At 40.8% G+C, this 18,138-nt stretch overlaps 1 protein-coding gene across 5 annotated transcripts in view; it reads right to left on the reverse strand.

Annotated features, from left to right (window-relative positions):
• Positions 1 to 1,520: 1,520 nt before the first annotated feature.
• Positions 1,521 to 18,138, reverse strand: part of LOC133650850 (sodium channel protein type 8 subunit alpha-like) — a 121,728-nt gene continuing 105,110 nt past the window's right edge. For 4 of the 5 annotated variants that reach the window (XM_062048560.1, XM_062048593.1, XM_062048567.1 and 1 more), the window contains 7 exons: positions 14,797 to 14,919; positions 11,082 to 11,366; positions 10,947 to 11,000; positions 6,115 to 6,252; positions 5,930 to 6,034; positions 5,574 to 5,844; positions 1,521 to 4,042 (listed from right to left, as the gene is read on the reverse strand). In XM_062048560.1, coding sequence (XP_061904544.1) covers positions 2,883 to 4,042; positions 5,574 to 5,844; positions 5,930 to 6,034; positions 6,115 to 6,252; positions 10,947 to 11,000; positions 11,082 to 11,366; positions 14,797 to 14,919 — 2,136 coding nt within the window. In that variant the 3' untranslated portion in view covers positions 1,521 to 2,882. The remainder of the gene's footprint in view (positions 4,043 to 5,573; positions 5,845 to 5,929; positions 6,035 to 6,114; positions 6,253 to 10,946; positions 11,001 to 11,081; positions 11,367 to 14,796; positions 14,920 to 18,138) is intronic. The other variant, XM_062048585.1, reaches the window with a different exon arrangement.

Raw genomic sequence — 18,138 nt, forward strand, 5'->3', positions numbered from 1 at the left:
ATTATATATATATATATATATATATATATATATATATATATATATATATATATATATATATATATATATATATATATGCATGTATAAATATTTTTTATATATACAGTGTTTCCCACAGGACTGTGTGGGGGGCCGAGGGGCGGATGACATAATGACACAGTTGTCGAAGAATGCGTAACACATGGAAATCAAAACAAATTTGTTTTAAACTACCCGTGAACTTTGCTTTTTTTTATGTATTTTTTTATTTTTTTACAGAATTTAAAAACAAAACCTGTGTATGCTTTTAGATGGGGTAGGGTCCCTTGTTGAGAAGAGCAATACATGCTTGTCACATTATTTATAGCGGTCTGATTACTCGCTACCCATTACCTCCCTGCTTGGCACTCAGCATCAAGGGTTGGAATTGGGGGTTTAATCACCCAAATGATTCCTGAGCGCGGCCACCGCTGCTGTTCACTGCTTCCCTCACCTCCCAGGGGGTGGAACAAGGGGATGGGTCAAATGCAGAGGGTAATTTCACCACACCTAGTGTGTGTGTGACTATTAGTGGTACTTTAACCTTAAATTGGTAGCACTGATCCGTCCTGCTTCGTCTTCTTATTCTCTGGCAGAACAGTGCGTTACAAAGCGTTGACTAGCAACGCTGAACAGATAGCGGCAAATTTATTTGTGGCAGCCCGCCACAAATAAATGAAGGTATGGGAAACACTGATATGATAATATGCTCTCTATATGAAAGTATTGGCTGTCATGATTATTTTCCCATATTTCCCTTTTTTTTGGTGGAAAGTGGCAACAAAAGTCTAGTCTAACAAGTGTGACAGGGGCGTAAACTGGAAGCCATTCTTTTTATGCTTATTTTTTTTTATTGTAAGAATAATAGCTGTAATTTTTGACGTAATCCAGTATTTTCAAAAAACTACACATGCCGTCAACGTAAAACATTACACAACGTTTGTAGAAAGGTCATTTTTAGCTCTAGCTTTTTTCTTTCCAAAGGAACCCGCTCTACATGATGGAATACTATTCTTTTGTTATTGTTTTTTTTCATAATTTTTTTTCAATACATACAGTACGTAGCTTTTCTGCTCGATCATTCATGGTTTTATTTGGTCAACACGCACACTGACTTTGGAGCTCTCATGCAGCAAATGGACCGGTGTGCGGCACTTGAAAACACACAGGCAGGTTATCTATTTATAGGCAGGAAGTGACATCACTGCCTCGAGATGCATCCAGTTTGTTATTTGGTGTTTGCGGTGTGGAGGGGAAGTGGAGAGAACATTGGTATTGAATAGTACAAATGTTGGGAATCACTGTTTGACTGACATTAGTAGAACTGAATCTAGACCTCACCCCCACCCAAAATAATTTCCGTGAGATACTTCTAGAGATCATTGCCAGTCGTCATCATTATGGCATTAAACAGAAAGGTGGAAAAGTTGAATAAAAGTGTCTTTCACGTTCACTTACATTGTGTAGTAGAGCTCAACGAGTATAGTATCTCCTGAGAAAAAGGGGGCCTTTTTTTTCAAGCATTGCATACAATTTTAGGGTCTCTGAGAGCAACAAAAAAATGGACACTTAGTCACAAACCCATGAAGCACAACAAGGCAGATCTCTTTGGCTTCTCCACACACTCCTTTGCCTTTCTTGTTCACCAATCCAACCAGCTTAAATGAGGTTTATAAAAATATAAAAGGAGAATAAATACACACACGCACGCTTAAAATAGAGCAACACAACTCCTCTCAACTCTTATGGAAAAGGAAAAGCATCTGCAATCAAACGGCTATACTTGTAAAACCGCGTTTAAATAATCACACAGAGCTAAAAGCAAATGGTGCATTACATCGGTGCATAGAAACGTTAAATAGAAGCTTCTGATATTCTGACATCACGTCCTTCATCATCATCATCTTATAGAGCAGCAAATAAATATTCAGATTGCAACTGCAATCCACTTACAGTGGCGGGTTGTTTTTTTCTTCAAATATACCAACATGTTCCATTCGTCTGTTTATAGGAGGCAACAATTGTAGTGCGTGGAGTGATGAGACAAGTTATTTCCGCTTCGGAAGGCCGACCCTCGTATGACGCCACTGCAGTGTTAGTGTCTTGTGGACGATGAAAAGTTCATGCAAGAGTTCTGGTCAAAAACATGCCATCATGCAAATCATTTCTATGCATTGAACAAGCACAATAACCTATGTATTTGTTTTGGAAATCGTTCTGAGTAAATGTAAGTAAGCCCTTGGCCTGAGTTCACCCCCGTAATAAACAGACCCTGAACAAATTGGTATGAAAGCCCATGTTTTCAAATCAAACCAATAATGGGTATACATAATGGGCGTTGGATGGCATGGGCAAAATGCTAAATAGTGTTCTTTTGATATTGCATTTTTGCTGCTCACGTCGACAATTCATAGCTTTGATAAAACAAAAAAATGCTTCCGTTGCTCTCCATCGTTTGTCTTTCACTCATCCCTAGTTAGTCATTTAGCTCTCCAACACACTTCCGTACTGACACAGATGAACTCTTTGGCTCCTCTAAGAGCATCATTCCTTAGTTCTTCCACCCGTAACGCTGTCTTCCATAGGAATCCATGAGTTCCTGTCGCTCTGCTTGTGTGGAGCTCCTCGCCGCCACCTGTGGACCATCTCGATACAATGATGTCACAGCTGACTATGAGAGGAGTCTTTACGCCGTCAACAGAACTTCCCACCAAAGGCCGAGAAAACAAAATCACTGAATCTTTTCTGACTTGCAAATGAAATAATCTGTACATCCGTGCGGGTGTGAGTTCCCTCGCGCTTTGCTAGAAGTTATAATTTGTGGTGTTAATAGCGGTGATTATTACTTATCCCGCCCCCGACCCCTAACATTTGGATTCCCTGACGTCTTTTTGGTTTCTTCCTCTCTCATTCCTCCCCCCCTTGCCCTCGTTGTCGTCCTCCTTCTCCTTGTCAGGCTTGGTGACGCTGTCGTACGACGGCAGGGAGGCGGTGGAGGGCGTGGCCTCCTTTTCCTGTTCCTGATTGTTCCCGCCATTCTCCACTCTGTCATTAATCGGCTTGCGCTTGCAAACGAAGCCTCGCCTCGCCAGGTAGAAGCGGTAGGCCCGTTGGATGATTCTGGCCGACACATCCTCCTGCTTGCGCCTCAGAGTGGTGGTAATTGGCTCGTAAGAGACCTTGGAGGGATTGGCCGCCACAAAACGCTCCTCCATTTGCTGCCTCAACATGTCCAACTCGCCGCTGTCCCCCAGCACACGCTTGGTGAAGGCAAAAAGAATGTCCAGGCAGTGGATGCGGTCTCCGCTCACCATAGGCATGTCCATAGCGATGAGTTCAATGGTGTTGGGCTTGGGGACTCGCAGCGGGTGTTCCAGTGCATCTGCAAAGTCAGAAAGCTTGGCGTAGGTGATGAACTGGGAGGCAGCGGGGTCAAACTTTTCCCAAATCTCATAGAAAGTCTCAAAGTCATCCTCGCTGAGCGGGTCGGCGCTCTCCTCCGTAGCCACGCTGAAGTTCTCCAGGATGATGGCAATGTACATGTTGACCACGATGAGGAAAGAAATGATGATGTACATGACGAAGAAGAAGATGCCAACAGAGGGATTGCCACAGTTTCCTGTGGAAGGAGTGCCGGCTTGCTCGAACTTGGCGTCGCAGTCCGGCGGGTAGTTGAGGATGGGCAGCAGCAGGCCGTCCCAGCCAGCTGACGTGGTGATCATAAACAAAATGATCATGCTGTTGCCAAAAGTCTCAAAGTTGTACATGTCGTCGATTCCCGCCCCGTGTTTCACGTAGCCGAAGTTGGACATGCCGAAGATGGAGAAAATGAACATGACCAGGAAAAGCAGCAGGCCGATGTTGAACAAGGCTGGGAGTGACATCATCAGGGCAAAGAGCAGGGTTCTGATGCCTTTTGCGCCTTTGATGAGGCGAAGGATTCGTCCGATACGAGCCAGTCGGATCACCCTGAACAGCGTAGGCGACACAAAGTACTTCTCGATCATGTCGGCCAAGAACATTCCTATAGATGGAAAGACAGGTATGAAGTCATTAAACACAACACTTTAGTGATTTTCCAACGATCCCTTGTTACATTCTCATCTCATAAAAAGTGGGCTTTCCACAAATAAGAACTGTCATAGTCAAATCAGACTTTAGCTATTGTCGACGATCAGGCGACTATGGGTAAAACGTTGTGTATGCTCTCATGTAAGGTCACAATTAAACAAATCTCATTGGCGATGTTTTCCACCTTAAGAAGGCTAAAACACTACTAACATGGCAGAGATTGGATAGTTATTAGAGAGTGAGGTCCTCGGATAGGGCCCCTGCTTGGGTCAGTTCTGGCAAAGCGCAGAGAAGCTGATCAAACTTACTTGACAATCTAGAGAAGTGATTCAAATGCAGTGTTACTGTTCGTACTACGGTGATGTCACAGAGCCCAAAATATTTAATGTACTTGTTAAATAAACATGAACATTTGAATGAATACTTAGGCCAACTATGCTACTGTATTTTAATGTTGGCCATCATAGTGGTACTGCCAATTATGATACTTATCATCCATGAGTAAGACTGGAAAGTACCAATTCGGCCACGGGTCCTATGTATTAACAGTCATTTATAAAATGTATTTATGATTAGTGCTACTAACAGTTTAACAATATCAGCACAACATTTAAAGTAGTTCCTATTATATTTTAATACATACAATTGTTTGAGCAAAACAAAGGCAATAGTACACCATAACTAAACAAAATCAAAAACTACTGTTACTCTTTTAAATCCTTTTTGCCCTAAAACTCTGTCTGTGTCCAGAGACTTATTACCTGAATGTATACACATGAACAAAAACGAAAATAAAAATATCGATTTAACCACTCTAGTATCGATTATTTAGTGATACTACCCTAGATGTTGACACCACCTATTTATGATTAGATCCATCCATAAATTGGATGACAATGCCGACATACTAACAGTTGTTGTTACATTATCCACTCCTTCGACTCGTTTTAATCCACTTGCTAATTTCCTGTTAAAAGCTGCTTACTTTCTGCTGTACCGCAGTTCAATCTACACTTCTTAAAGTTTACTAAGAACTTATTTCTTCTGTTGTTTCAAGCTAGCTTAGCGGCTATCTTAGCTATTAGCATGCTTGCTCCTGGGTTTCTCTTTTTGTTTGTTGAGACTCATCCTACTTGCTAATGATACTTAAACTATTAAGAAATGCAGTTTATTGCCATAATCGAGGTGATTATTACTAGCTCAGGGGAAAAATTGGAGATACTCAATTAACTGCTACTAGCTTGTCAGCCAGGGGAATAAAAATAAATATAATATCAGTCAGAGGGAATAGTGGAATATGCCTTGTATTGAAAAATAGAATAGATGCATAATTTACCCCAAAAAAGAAAAATACTTAAATACTTTATTAATATCTATTGTAATATGTGTGGAAAAATTAAACTAAGATTTGTGCAGGGAAGTCTAAGCAGTGGACAGGACCCCACACTTGTCGTTCACGTACAAGAAGCCATCTGAATACTTGCCCACGATGGAGAGGATGACCACGACGACGTCAAAGATGTTCCAGCCGTTGGTGAAGTAGTAATGACGCAGCGCAAACAGCTTCAGTAGAAACTCGCCGGTGAAGACGACAATGAAGATGAAGTTGACCCAGTAGAGCACGTCCTCTGTCTTTTTTGTCTGATCGTCCGTCTCCACCATCATGGTGACCATGTTGAGGCAGATGAGGATCATGATGGAGATGTCAAACACTTGCTGGGTCACAAAGTCGAACACCATGCCCTGGATTTTGTTCTGAGGAGAAAGAGGAAGCAATACGTTCTGAGTCATTTTCTCAATCAATGTCATTCTTCCCAGCGGTCGCTATGACAGACGTTACCTGTGGCCTTGGTATAGGCTTTTGTGGTTTCTTGGAGCCGAGCTTCTTCATGGCATTGTAGTATTTCTTCTGTTCTTCTGTCATGAATATGTCCTGACCTCCAAAGTAAAGGAGCAAAACCAAAGTGGTTACAATCGTAAGAACAATCTCTTTTTTTCTAAGAACGTCAGGAAAAGAGAACTTATCTTTTTCTTCTGTTGATTGAAGTTGTCAATGATGACACCAATGAAGAGGTTCAGCGTGAAGAATGAGCCAAAGATGATGAAGATGACGAAGTAGATGTACATGTATAAGTTGTCTTCATACACCGGCTGATCCTCCACCTGTAATGTTGCGGAAGCAAACCGTAAATGCTATTAATGTAGCTGCAGGGTTTATTTATTAATTTGAAGCAGGTGACAACTGGAAAGAAGCTGTTATTTATAAACATTTTAAAACTCAATATATTTACAGCGACACATCGATTTTCATGTGATTCAGTATTTCAACCAAAAAAATGTACAAAAGTTTGCCCCAGTTTTCGTATTCTTTCTTTAGGGATGGGAATCAAAAACCGGCTCCAAGATTTTCGATCCCTTGGAATCATTTGGCAGTTTTGGTAACGATTCCCTTATCGATGCTTTCTGGGCACGCGGGACGTCATCACGCACGGCGCCGATCAGCAGCACAAATGTTAGACTTATTCATGAGAAAGGAAGACAACAGGAAGAGGAAGCTGGCTGCTCATCATCTGTCATCTTCAATCAAAAAAGTATGCCCGCCACCCAGATATGTGCGTGCACTGCACCCCGGAAAAGATTGCCCGCCACTACAATATGAAGTATAATTGATACAACATTGAATATTAAGAGAATGTGAACCATTCCTACCTTGTTTACTTTGGTGGCCTCATAAAAGTTTTTGTAATCCATTCTTTTTCTATCGATGTCCCTCAAGCAGCTAAAATGCGTCACATATGTCAAAGTGTGGAGAGTGTTCTGCATTATTACCCATCAGGTCTACTAAATGGATTAAATGGGCGTATTTTTTAATTGTGTGGTACTATTTGACATTTTTTTATAATGCCTATATAAATCAGTGCGCTAATTGTGTTTTTGTATCACATATCTTAATGTCCTGTGTTGGATTTTGAATAATCTGACCATGAGTTTGAATTGGATGTCCAATTAGTACCGACATAAGGAGCTTGTGCCTCAAACAGTTATGTGATGTATGGTCAATACCAATTCTTTGTTGACTTCGCAGTTCTGTTGACATTTTTAATTCATGTTTTAAGAGTAAATTTGGGTACATTCTAGGGCCTACTTTGGAGACCCCTGAATTAAGCATACTGTATATTTGGCATACCACTATTTTGTTTGAAAAACACTGCTTCACACTGTTCCACCTCTGAGTGGGGTGGCACCTGGGGTGGCCTGTCAGAATACAGGGGTGGCATGTGCCACCGCCTAGACACACCACTGCAACTTGATAGAGACAACGTACCACTAGTGGTACAGGTACCACAGTTTGAGAATAACTGTTCTAAACTTAACAAAGTTGATGGTTATCAACTTGTTTGCCATCCTTCTATCCAAAAGAGAATCGATAAGAAAATTTATAAAGAACCGAATCGTTAAGCAGAATCGAAAATGGAATCGGAATCGTATAAAAATTTAATAAATTCCCAGCCCTGGTTGTCTCGGTTGTTGAAAGTGCTGAAAAAAATCGCTTCACACTCGAATCGCTGTTTTAACTTATTACTAAAATATATAACATTTTTAAATATAAGTTTTTTAGGCAATACACTGGTTACCCGCTGCACTTATATGTCATACATCAGCAACGAAGATGAGCTTTTGTAACGTTTTGAAAATGTTTTACTATAATTTCTATACCAGATAATATATTGCTACAATCAGTTTGAATTAAATTGTCATGCCAAAGAATCCGAATTGAATCGTGATTTGTTGGAAGATTCACATCCTTGTCGGTTATAGTACGGCCAAACATTCACATAAACTTATCTATTTGCCCGTGTATTATTCTGCATGCCCAAACAAAAAATCCTGCGTGTTGGTGACTTCATCTCTGTGCTTTTTTATTGAGTATGACTGCAAAATAACCCATCAAAGAACGTTGCAAAAGAAGGTGGGAAACACTATTGAATTCAAGAAAGAACATCGTAACAATGTACAAAGGTGGCATTCGCGTGGCTCTTCCGCCTTCCCTTCCCTTTCCAATTCAAGAAAGAACATCGTAACAATGTACAAAGGTGGCATTCGCGTGGCTCTTCCGCCTTCCCTTTCCACTCATTGCCAACAAAAGTCCACAATAAAGTTTGAATTTATGTTAAATGTTATTTTATCCATTTAATTTATTTCTTTCAAACTGTTGTCGGAATGTAAAACTATAATTAATCTCTATAAAATGTGTTTTTTGTTGATAAAAATTTAGTGTCTGGAAAGGATTTGCATTATTTCTTGTGGGGAAAAAAAATTGTTTTTTACAAAATTCAGTTTTGGTCAGACTTTTCCGAACGAAAATCTAAGTAGCGCTCCACAAATTTTTGGAATTGTGCCTATCATTTGCAATCCTTATTTAAAACTAAAACACATATGTATTTCTTTATGCATTTTATATTAAATAAATGTGATCAAAAGTCCACTTACAATGGATCCTCTGGGTGTCACTCTATTCTGCCTATAAAGCATTAAAAAAAACATCCAAACACCTCCATTAACGTTTCAAATACTTCATGTGTGTATTTATGTAATGAAGTAACAGGCATATTTATAATAACACTTTAATATTTACGTTACTTACTCATTTTAAGCATATCATTTCGTAAAGCATAATGTTTGCTTTTTTTCATCACTGATTATTACTTACTGCTTATTAGTGATTCCCAGAGCCCAAAAAAAGTCTGCGGGCTACAGAGCGTTTTCTGTTCGGGCTCCAGTACTCTGGAATGCCCTCCCGGTAACAGTTAGAGATGCTACCTCAGTAGAAGCATTTAAGTCCCATCTTAAACCTCATTTGTATACTCTAGCCTTTAAATTTACCCCCCTTTTTTAGACCAGTTGATCTGCCGTTTTCTTTTCTCCTTTGCCCCCTCGCCGGGTTATTCCGGTTCCGGTGACCATGGATGAGGTGCTGGCTGTCCAGAGTTGGGACCCGGGGTGGACCGCTCGCCTGTGCATCGGTTGGGGACGTCTCTGCGCTACTGACCTGTCTCCGCTCGGGATGGTCTCCTGCTGACCCCACTATGGACTGGACTCTCACTGTTATGTTGGATCCACTAGGGACTGTACTTAGAGGGGGGGTTACCCACATATGCGATCCTCCCCAAGGTTTCTCATAGTCATTCACATCGACGTCCCTTGTGTGGGCTCTGTGCCGAGGATGTCGTTGTGGCTTGTCCAGCCCTTTGAGACTTTTGTGATTTAGGGCTATATAAATAAACATTGATTGATTGATTGATTGATTGAGTGCAGACTCTATAAGAGCCAACAAACATAATAAAACATCACTTACTGTACAATGTCTGCTGTCACTATGATGCCAACTGTTAGGATGTTCATATGTTCCCATTTAGATGAAAAATGAGTCATAATCCTCATGAAGAAAGGGGGTGGAACCAAGCATCTTTTCAAATCGTTCTCGCCATTTCCGGGTCAAAATTGCCTGTCAAAGTGTATCAACTTGTCGGAATATGTCCTCGTCTTTCTACTATCCAGGTGAGAGGCATGATTCCATTCATCCATTTTCTACTGCTTGTCCTTATCGGGATCGCGGGGGGTGCTGGAGCCTATCTCAGCTGCATTTGGGCGGAAGGCGGTGTACACCCTGGACAAGTGGCCACCTCATTGCAGGGCTAACACAGATAGACAGACAACATTCACACTCACATTCACACACTAGGGCCAATTTAGTGTTGCCAATCAACCTATCCCTAGGTGCATGTCTTTGGAGGTGGGATGAAGCCGTAGTACCCGGAGGGAACCCACACAGTCACAGGGAGAACATACAAACTCCACAAAGAAAGACCCCGAGCCCGGACACCGAACCCAGGACCTTTGTATTGTGAGGCACATGCACTAACCCCTGTTCCACCGTGCTGCGAGAGGCATGATTTATGATATAGAATAAACTTCCACGAGCAGGGAAGCAAGGAAGCAGCTTACCACTCGATGATGTCAACATAGGCACACACGGAAGTGATCACGGCACAGCTATAAATAGTTCATCTGCGTAAGCGCTTATAACAACAATATCACTAATACTTGGTTAATATTTAAGTCATGAAATGTAAATGGAGTATTCTTGGCGCTTTTTGGATGGTCTTTTATTGGGTTTTATGGGCGGAATAGTGGACCTACTATTGGCTTTTATTTACAAGTTAGAATGCATTAAAAAAATACAGCCGTCGTCATGTCTTTCATAATGATTATGAACGATCTGCAAAATTCAACCAAAAAGTGCAGTTCCCCTTTAAAAAACCCAAAAACTTAAACTATGATTTTAGAGTACATGAGAAAGCTAACAGGCAAACATGGCTTTCTTCATAAACAAGTACCTCGCACAACACAGCAACAGTAACAATGTTGTAATCTTGGTCAAGAGAAAACTGCTAAATAGTGCTGTTGAGTTCATTGTAAATAACATTACACATAAGTTTAAAAAGTGTAAGTTCCACACAAACAGTGAACTAGCAACATTTTAAAGTGCACGCAGAGGTAGATAAAGAAGTTGGATGGAACTCATAATATTTCCAATACAACTAGGGCCAATTTAATTAAACTATAAATGAAAAAAATGGCTACATCAGGATGTTGCCTAAAGCCACAGCTGTTAATGCCAATGTTGTTTGTACCTAACACTAATTAGAAAACCTAGCTTTTTTATTTTTCCTTATTAGACCACGCACTCACCAACAACAGACTCACGGGACAGACATGTTCATTGTACATTTATGGTACACAAAGTACTGCTTGCTAACGGGGACAAGACTCATTTATAACACCAGCAGTCATACCTTTCTAGAATCTATCGCTGCATACATGATGTCCATCCAGCCTTTAAACGTGGCCTGCAAAGTTGAGAGACACATGTGAGAAAACGCTTCCTTCTAAGAGAACACAGACAAAAAAATGAAGTGATCCTTCCTCACCACTTGCAGGAGTGCTAGGTATCCTGCCCCCACATTATCAAAGTTGATCTTGACATTTCTCCATCTGACTTCAGTGTAGTTGTCATTAATGAGTGCAAAACACTCCGTTTTGTTGTTGACCTGACCGGGGAGGAAGTATGCCTCTGCTGTGTCATTGAAGCAGTAGTAGTACTTCCCAGCAAACAAGTTCACACCCATGATGCTGAAGATAAGCCAGAAGATGAGACACACCAGCAGCACGTTCATAATGGAGGGAATGGCCCCCACCAAGGCGTTTACCACCACCTGAAGAGAATAAGTGAGGGCATTTTCTCACCACACATGGTAGCACTTAAACTCAGACAACAACTTTTTAGAGGGGTGTAACAATAATATGTACCAATAATCCAAACACAATATACATTTTTTCATTGACCTATGGTGAAGTCATTATTGAGATTCATGAACTCTGCCAAGCAGCAAATGGCTGACAAAATGTGAGAAATAATTAAGGGAAAAATCTGCTGAATTCTGTTGATCATCATAATTTTTTTTTTGTCTAAATCCAAATTAAAATAATTATTATTTAAGTAAATTTATTGTTACACCCCTTTAACATGCAAATATTTACATCCAAAATGAGCTGTGTGTATCATGCTTTGCACACAAGCACACTAAGAGATATAATTCAGCATACTGGCAGTAATAGAGAATTACAGCGTGTTTATTGGATAACATGAATTAAAGCTTCTGGCACGAGCAGGAGACTGAATGCACGTGCACTTTAATAGACATGAGTGCTGTGATTACACTATTACTAGAGTAATAGGGCCACAAATAATAACATTGAGAATAAATATGTTTTTCTCTTGATAGATTACATTATGTTCATTTTGCCACATATTTTTTCCCCCAAAAAATGTTCAAATGTCTCTGCGTGGCCGTACTACTCCTTTCTATTACATAAAGCATATGAAAAAACAAGCAAACACAATGACTCAAAGGGCCTGATCTACTAAGGTCCCAAATAACAAGTGCTAAATACGTAGCCTGTGCAAACAAAAAAATTGAAAGTACTATTCGTGGGCATGTTGCAGGTGATCTACTAAGACTGCGTGCACAATTCTTAACAAGTGCAAAAGTGGTGCAGACTGCAATATTTAAATGAGGTTTGTGCATGTACTCTGAGTGGTCATCATGGAGACAGTTATTTACTGCACATCCATGCATCATGTGTCAACTTGTGGCGTTTTTCTCTGTTGTGGAACATGCAGCACACATTTATAATCTGTGCAACCTTTTCTGGGCTGTTGGAAGCAGTCCTCCAATGGATCTATAACGGTGCACTTTGGGAGACGGCGGTGTTAAATGTAATCATCTGCTAGACCAGGGGTGTTAACCTTGTTTTCACTAAAAGTCACATTGCAGTTATGGCTGCCCTCAGAGGGCCATTTGTAAAAGCGAATAAACATGAATTTTAATGTATAATCGCCTCATGTAATTATTACACAATTGCCTATGCATTTGATGATTAAATTAGCACACTTAACTCTCAATCAGGCGACAAGGGTTCCCAAGGGTTCCCAAGGGTTCGGAGCGGTGGCAGTATGGGAAGATCAGATACACACAACGCAGAGCTGATACACTACCTCAAAATTGTATGTTGTTGTAATAACAAGCATGATGTTCTGCATGTATCACGATCAATATTATAGTGACTTACTCGATGGACAGTTGTCTGTTTAGTCAAGCTGGCTGAGGACGTTTTTCCCAGTAGATTTTGGGCAGGTGGATAAAAGTTTCTACCACTGCAGGGTTTGTTAGTTTGTTAGCAGTTCGTCTTTCGATGCACTTTCTTTTACAGTGTTCCTCTCATCAGATACATAAAGCCTTTCCATCGATAATAACAGTGTGTGCCACTAAGTGCAGCAGAAGCACTCAATTTCTGTCGCCAAAGCTTGGCAAGCTTCATATTTACCCCATTAAATCATGCCGATCCTGACTATCTCAACCGCCGTCGAGTCCAATGTTTGTTATGGGTTATACTTGTATAGCGCTTTTCTACCTTCAAGGTACTCAAAGCGCTTTGACACTATGTCTACATTCACCCATTCACACACACACACATACACACATACACACACATTCACACACTGATGTAACCCAACTCATGCAACCCATCAGAAGCAAGGGTGAAGTGTCTTGCTCAAATACATTGACTCGGATGATGGAAGCTGGGGTTCGAACCAGGTACCCTCAAGTTACTGGCACGGCCGCTCTATCAACTGAGCCACGGGGTGTGGCTCAGCCACCCACCCTCTCTTTGCGCTCTCCCGGTAGTTCATCCTCTGAATATTCAGATGAAAAAAGATAAGGTTGTGAATCCTCATTTGTCTAAATTTCTCTAAAAATAGCCATCTACGTCGTCTATTGCGAAGTCTGCCATTAATATTATTGGTAGCAAACACACACGTTTGTTGACGGACGTAGGAAGTACATTGCTATGAGCAATGAAATCAATGTGCCCAGAAAATAAGTTCCGTTAATGCTTAAAAAGAATAATCCCTATTGTTACAAATGTGTCTGTTATTACATTATATAAATACTTACAGCATGTATATAAAACATTGACGGAGATTTTTGATGTTGTTCTAGAGGGCTTTGAAGGCAACACAGGTGATTTCCATTAGCTGCAAAGGTAGCCATACCCTGTAAATGTTTTTTTATATATATTTACAATCCTTAAAAAAACCACAAATGTGTTCTTGTCTCTCGTAAGGACTATGAATGATAGACATTTAAAAAAAAAAAAGTGCAGTTCCCCTTTAAGTCATCCAGCAGCTAGAAAATTGCATTGCTGGACAGATATGTGTCTACCATTTTTGTTTTTCGACAGTCGAAATAAGTCAGCAAGTGCTCGTAAGATTTTCTTCATAGTCTGTCATTGCGATCGCTGCCTTTTTTTCACAACGGCCATTTGTGCGTAACTTTGCCAGTTTCACGTACTTTCTAAACGTGCCAAAAAACAGCAGAGGCAAACAGTTTCAGGCTTTACGACTCAGATTGCGGGTGTAAAATGGTTACACCAGCATCTCCTCCTAGTATTGTGTTCAAATAATCTGCATATATTTTGCATATACATGAATAAATACATTGCGCTCGCTATTTTGCTCATTTAAAAAGAGGCAATCCTCAGCACATAAGTTTAGTAGATCACCTTTGGTGTCCTATCGAGTTTGCATGTTTTCATGCACGCAAACCTTCAGTAGATCAGGCCCAAAGAGTTCGCCAAATATGAGAAGATGCATCCATTTGAATACGCAATAAATGCGCGGAAAGCAAGGATGAGTAGGGCAAAGGGAGCGTATGCAACCAGAAGTTTATTGATCTTCCAGTGTGACGATGCCACAGCCAAACTGCGCTAATGTCAGCGAACAGGAGTTTTTTTTACGACACAGCGACCAGTAGAAGATTGCGAAGCAACCGACCAATGATTATATAAGATGCCCCGTGATGACGTATTCACCTGGGAACCGTCACTTATTGTAAAAGGGCACCCAAGTGCATGCACAAGTTTGTTTTTTCGTGTGGGAGAGTAACAGTATTTTGATGTGATCTGAATCCATGCAAAACGTGTTCTTCCCCCCACTTGCTAGCGTGCCATCCCTAGCATGTGTTGTTGCTTTTATTGAAATTGCATGCAGAAGCACCAGCTGATTGGTATCTTGGGTCTTACCCTCATCCCTTCAAAACGTGACAGGGCTCTGAGGGGTCGCAAGGCCCTCAGTGTCCTGAGTGACTTAATTGGGCCAAGATCGGAGTAGCCCAAGGCATTAGCTATAAGGCTGACTATAGACACCTACACAAATAGGGACAGAGGAAGAAGGAAGGGGTGGGGAAGAAAGAGAGGACCCACATGGTTAGAGGGGACAGGGTGAAAAGATAGGGCCGGAAGCACTGAAAGGATGGTTGTCTAAACATATACAGTGGTACCTTGTACAGTATTTTGTACATCACACTTTTCGTAGGACTTGGTTTTCGATGAAAATATTTGCCAATCTCGGTTCTTGTACGGCCAAAACTTACACTTAATAAACTAGCTTGCCACAAAGAATCCCACTCATTGATGACTCAATCTTGTCGTGTTTTGAATACACTGTCTTTATTACAAAACGTGCCAATGTTGGCCGAGCCTGCTATCAACTCCCCTAGCTTTGTCGCCCTTCTATGACATCATCATTGGCGGACTCTGTAGTTCTTTGCACACTGCACAAGTCTGTTTTTTATATTGAATATGGATGCAAAATAAGCCGCAGTGGGGCCAAAAAAAGTTGCTAGTGCAAGTATGTTGATAAAGACGGTGAAAAACTATTAAATTCAAGACAGAACTCATAGCAAATTACAAAGGTGCCTTCTGTGTGACTCCTACCTCCACTCCATCCTATTCACCATTTTCACCAAAAAGTCTTTAATAAAGGTGAAAGTGGTGTTAAATGTTTATGTATTTTACAATGCTTTCTGTATGTATTCTCTATTAAATATACATTTCATACATGTGTTACATTTTATGTTAATATTTTTGAGTGACTGGAGCTGATTATTTCTCACGGAAAAACTGCATCATTCGTCATAGATACGGTCTCCCTCTGACTTTTTGGAACAAATTACCAACGAAAACCGAGGTACCACTGTACAAGACATACATGGACTACAGCTACACAACATCTTGTTCATTTGCTTAGCAAATCGCCTCAGACAAATGCTTTCTATCCGTGTTCGGTTTAGTTTGGCACGTGAGTGGAGCGATGAGCAGCTGGAAAGAAACTTGTGGTTGACACAGTGAGAGGGAGAGAAAAGATAAAAAGGGAGTCCAACAAAGGGAAAACAATCTGAGGAGGGATGTTCTCACAGACAATAAACCAATGTGACACAAGAACATACTGACAAGTACAGTACACTTTCATCACTTGAGAGGAGAAAGAGAAGAAAGCAGAGGATCAAGGACTATCTCTGAGAGTCCCACCACAGCAACATGAGCCTTACCCTGGACCCTCAAACAAGGACCCTCGCTGCCCCGCCACTGCAGCACAATGTCACGCTTAACTTAAAGAGAGAGACACACAAATAGGCACCTGCTGTGATAGAGAAGACATTAGATGTGAGGTTTGCTTCTTGTGACATTTGAGTTTAGCTATCAAATGGCTCCTAATACATGAGGACGACAGAACTCTGTCGGCCTTGGATTTGTTTGAATTTAAAATTACATTTCTGTGATAAATAACGGAAATGCAGTTGTGCTTAGAAAATTTACAAACACACATAAATTTGAACTGTTGTTTTTCCAGGGTGCAATGATGACCTTTAAAAACAAGAATCGGATGTTTATTATTTTTGGGTTTTCTTAAATTTTACACTGAATCATACATCCAGGGTTAAGTATACACCAAGGTTTCACGTATATTCAGTTATTTGTGGCAGCCGATTCGGTGCTGTCTATTTTAAAGTTGATATTTGGCATTATCTGGTCAACCTCGCTCACAATCACATTACAGTAGGTCGATTTGTTTGATTGGCTTGTTGTCGCATATACATGCAATAGATGACACTGTACCTCTACATGTAACGATATCCGTATTAATAAACTGCAGGAAACCCCCCGACGGTAATTTTTAGGTTTTACATTTTAATCAACGAAAGACTGTGATGGATGACCGCACTTTTATAAACTTGTGCTAGCTCGCCTAAATGCGAATATGAATATAAGAGACATTAATGTCTTTCCTCTTTAAGAATCGCCATACCTCAATCTAAACTTGTATAAACACAATGCTGTTTGAGCAACTAAGCTTTCCAATTATGTGTGCTCTCTGATTATACAGGTTGTGCTCTCTTAACACAGACTTTTTGATTTATAGATTGATATCTACAACAGGAAGTGAAATTAGGTGACGTCACATAAACCGGAAGTGGAGCACACAACACTCATTTTCTTTTTATCATTAAAATACTCTAACACCTTTACAAATTAAAACGGAAGAAGTTAACCATATTCAAACACTAAAATAAAAATATTATGGCCCTTAAAGGCCTACTGAAACCCACTACTACCGACCATGCAGTCGGATAGTTTATATATCAATGATGAAATCTTAACATTGCAACACATGCCAATACGGCCGGGTTAGATTAGTAAAGTGAAATTTTAAATTTCCCGCTAAATATTCTGCTGAAAACGTCTCGGTAAGATGACGTTTGCGCGTGACGTCACGGATTGTAGCGGACATTTTGGGACACCATTGTGGCCAGCTATTAAGTCGTCTGTTTTCATCGCAAAATCCCACAGTATTCTGGACATCTGTGTTGGTGAATCTTTTGCAATTTGTTTAATGAACAATGAAGACAGCAAAGAAGAAAGCTGTAGGTGGGAAGCGGTGTATTAGCGGCCGGCTGCAGCAACACAACCAGGAGGACTTTGAGTTGGATACGCACTACCGTGAGTACGCAGCTGCGGCTTCCAAACATTTGATCGCTTGCCCGTACGTGCGTGCCGCTATGTGCATGTCACGTACGTAACTTTGGGGAAATATATGTGCTGTATGAACTTTGCGGAGGTGAACGGTACTTTGGGCTGTGGGATTGAGTGTGTTGTGCGAGTGTTTGAGTTGTATTGGTGGGTTATATGGACGGGAGGGGGGAGGTGTTTGTTATGCGGATTAATTTGTGGCATATTAAATATAAGCCTGGTTGTGTTGTGGCTAATAGAGTATATATATGTCTTGTGTTTATTTACTGTTTTAGTCATTCCCAACTGAATATAAGGTCCCACCCGCCTCTCACAGCATCTTCCCTATCTGAATCGCTTCTACTGCCCTCTAATCCTTCACTCTCACTTTCCTCATCCACAAATCTTTCATCCTCGCTCAAATTAATGGGGTAATCGTCGCTTTCTCGGTCCGAATCGCTCTCGCTGCTGGTGGCCATGATTGTAAACAATGTGCAGATGTGAGGAGCTGCACAACCTGTGACGTCACGCTACTTCCGGTACAGGCAAGGCTTTTTTATCAGCGACCAAAAGTTG

Source organism: Entelurus aequoreus, linkage group LG01 (assembly GCF_033978785.1).
Source record: "Entelurus aequoreus isolate RoL-2023_Sb linkage group LG01, RoL_Eaeq_v1.1, whole genome shotgun sequence".
Classification (NCBI taxonomy): Eukaryota; Metazoa; Chordata; class Actinopteri; order Syngnathiformes; family Syngnathidae; genus Entelurus; species Entelurus aequoreus.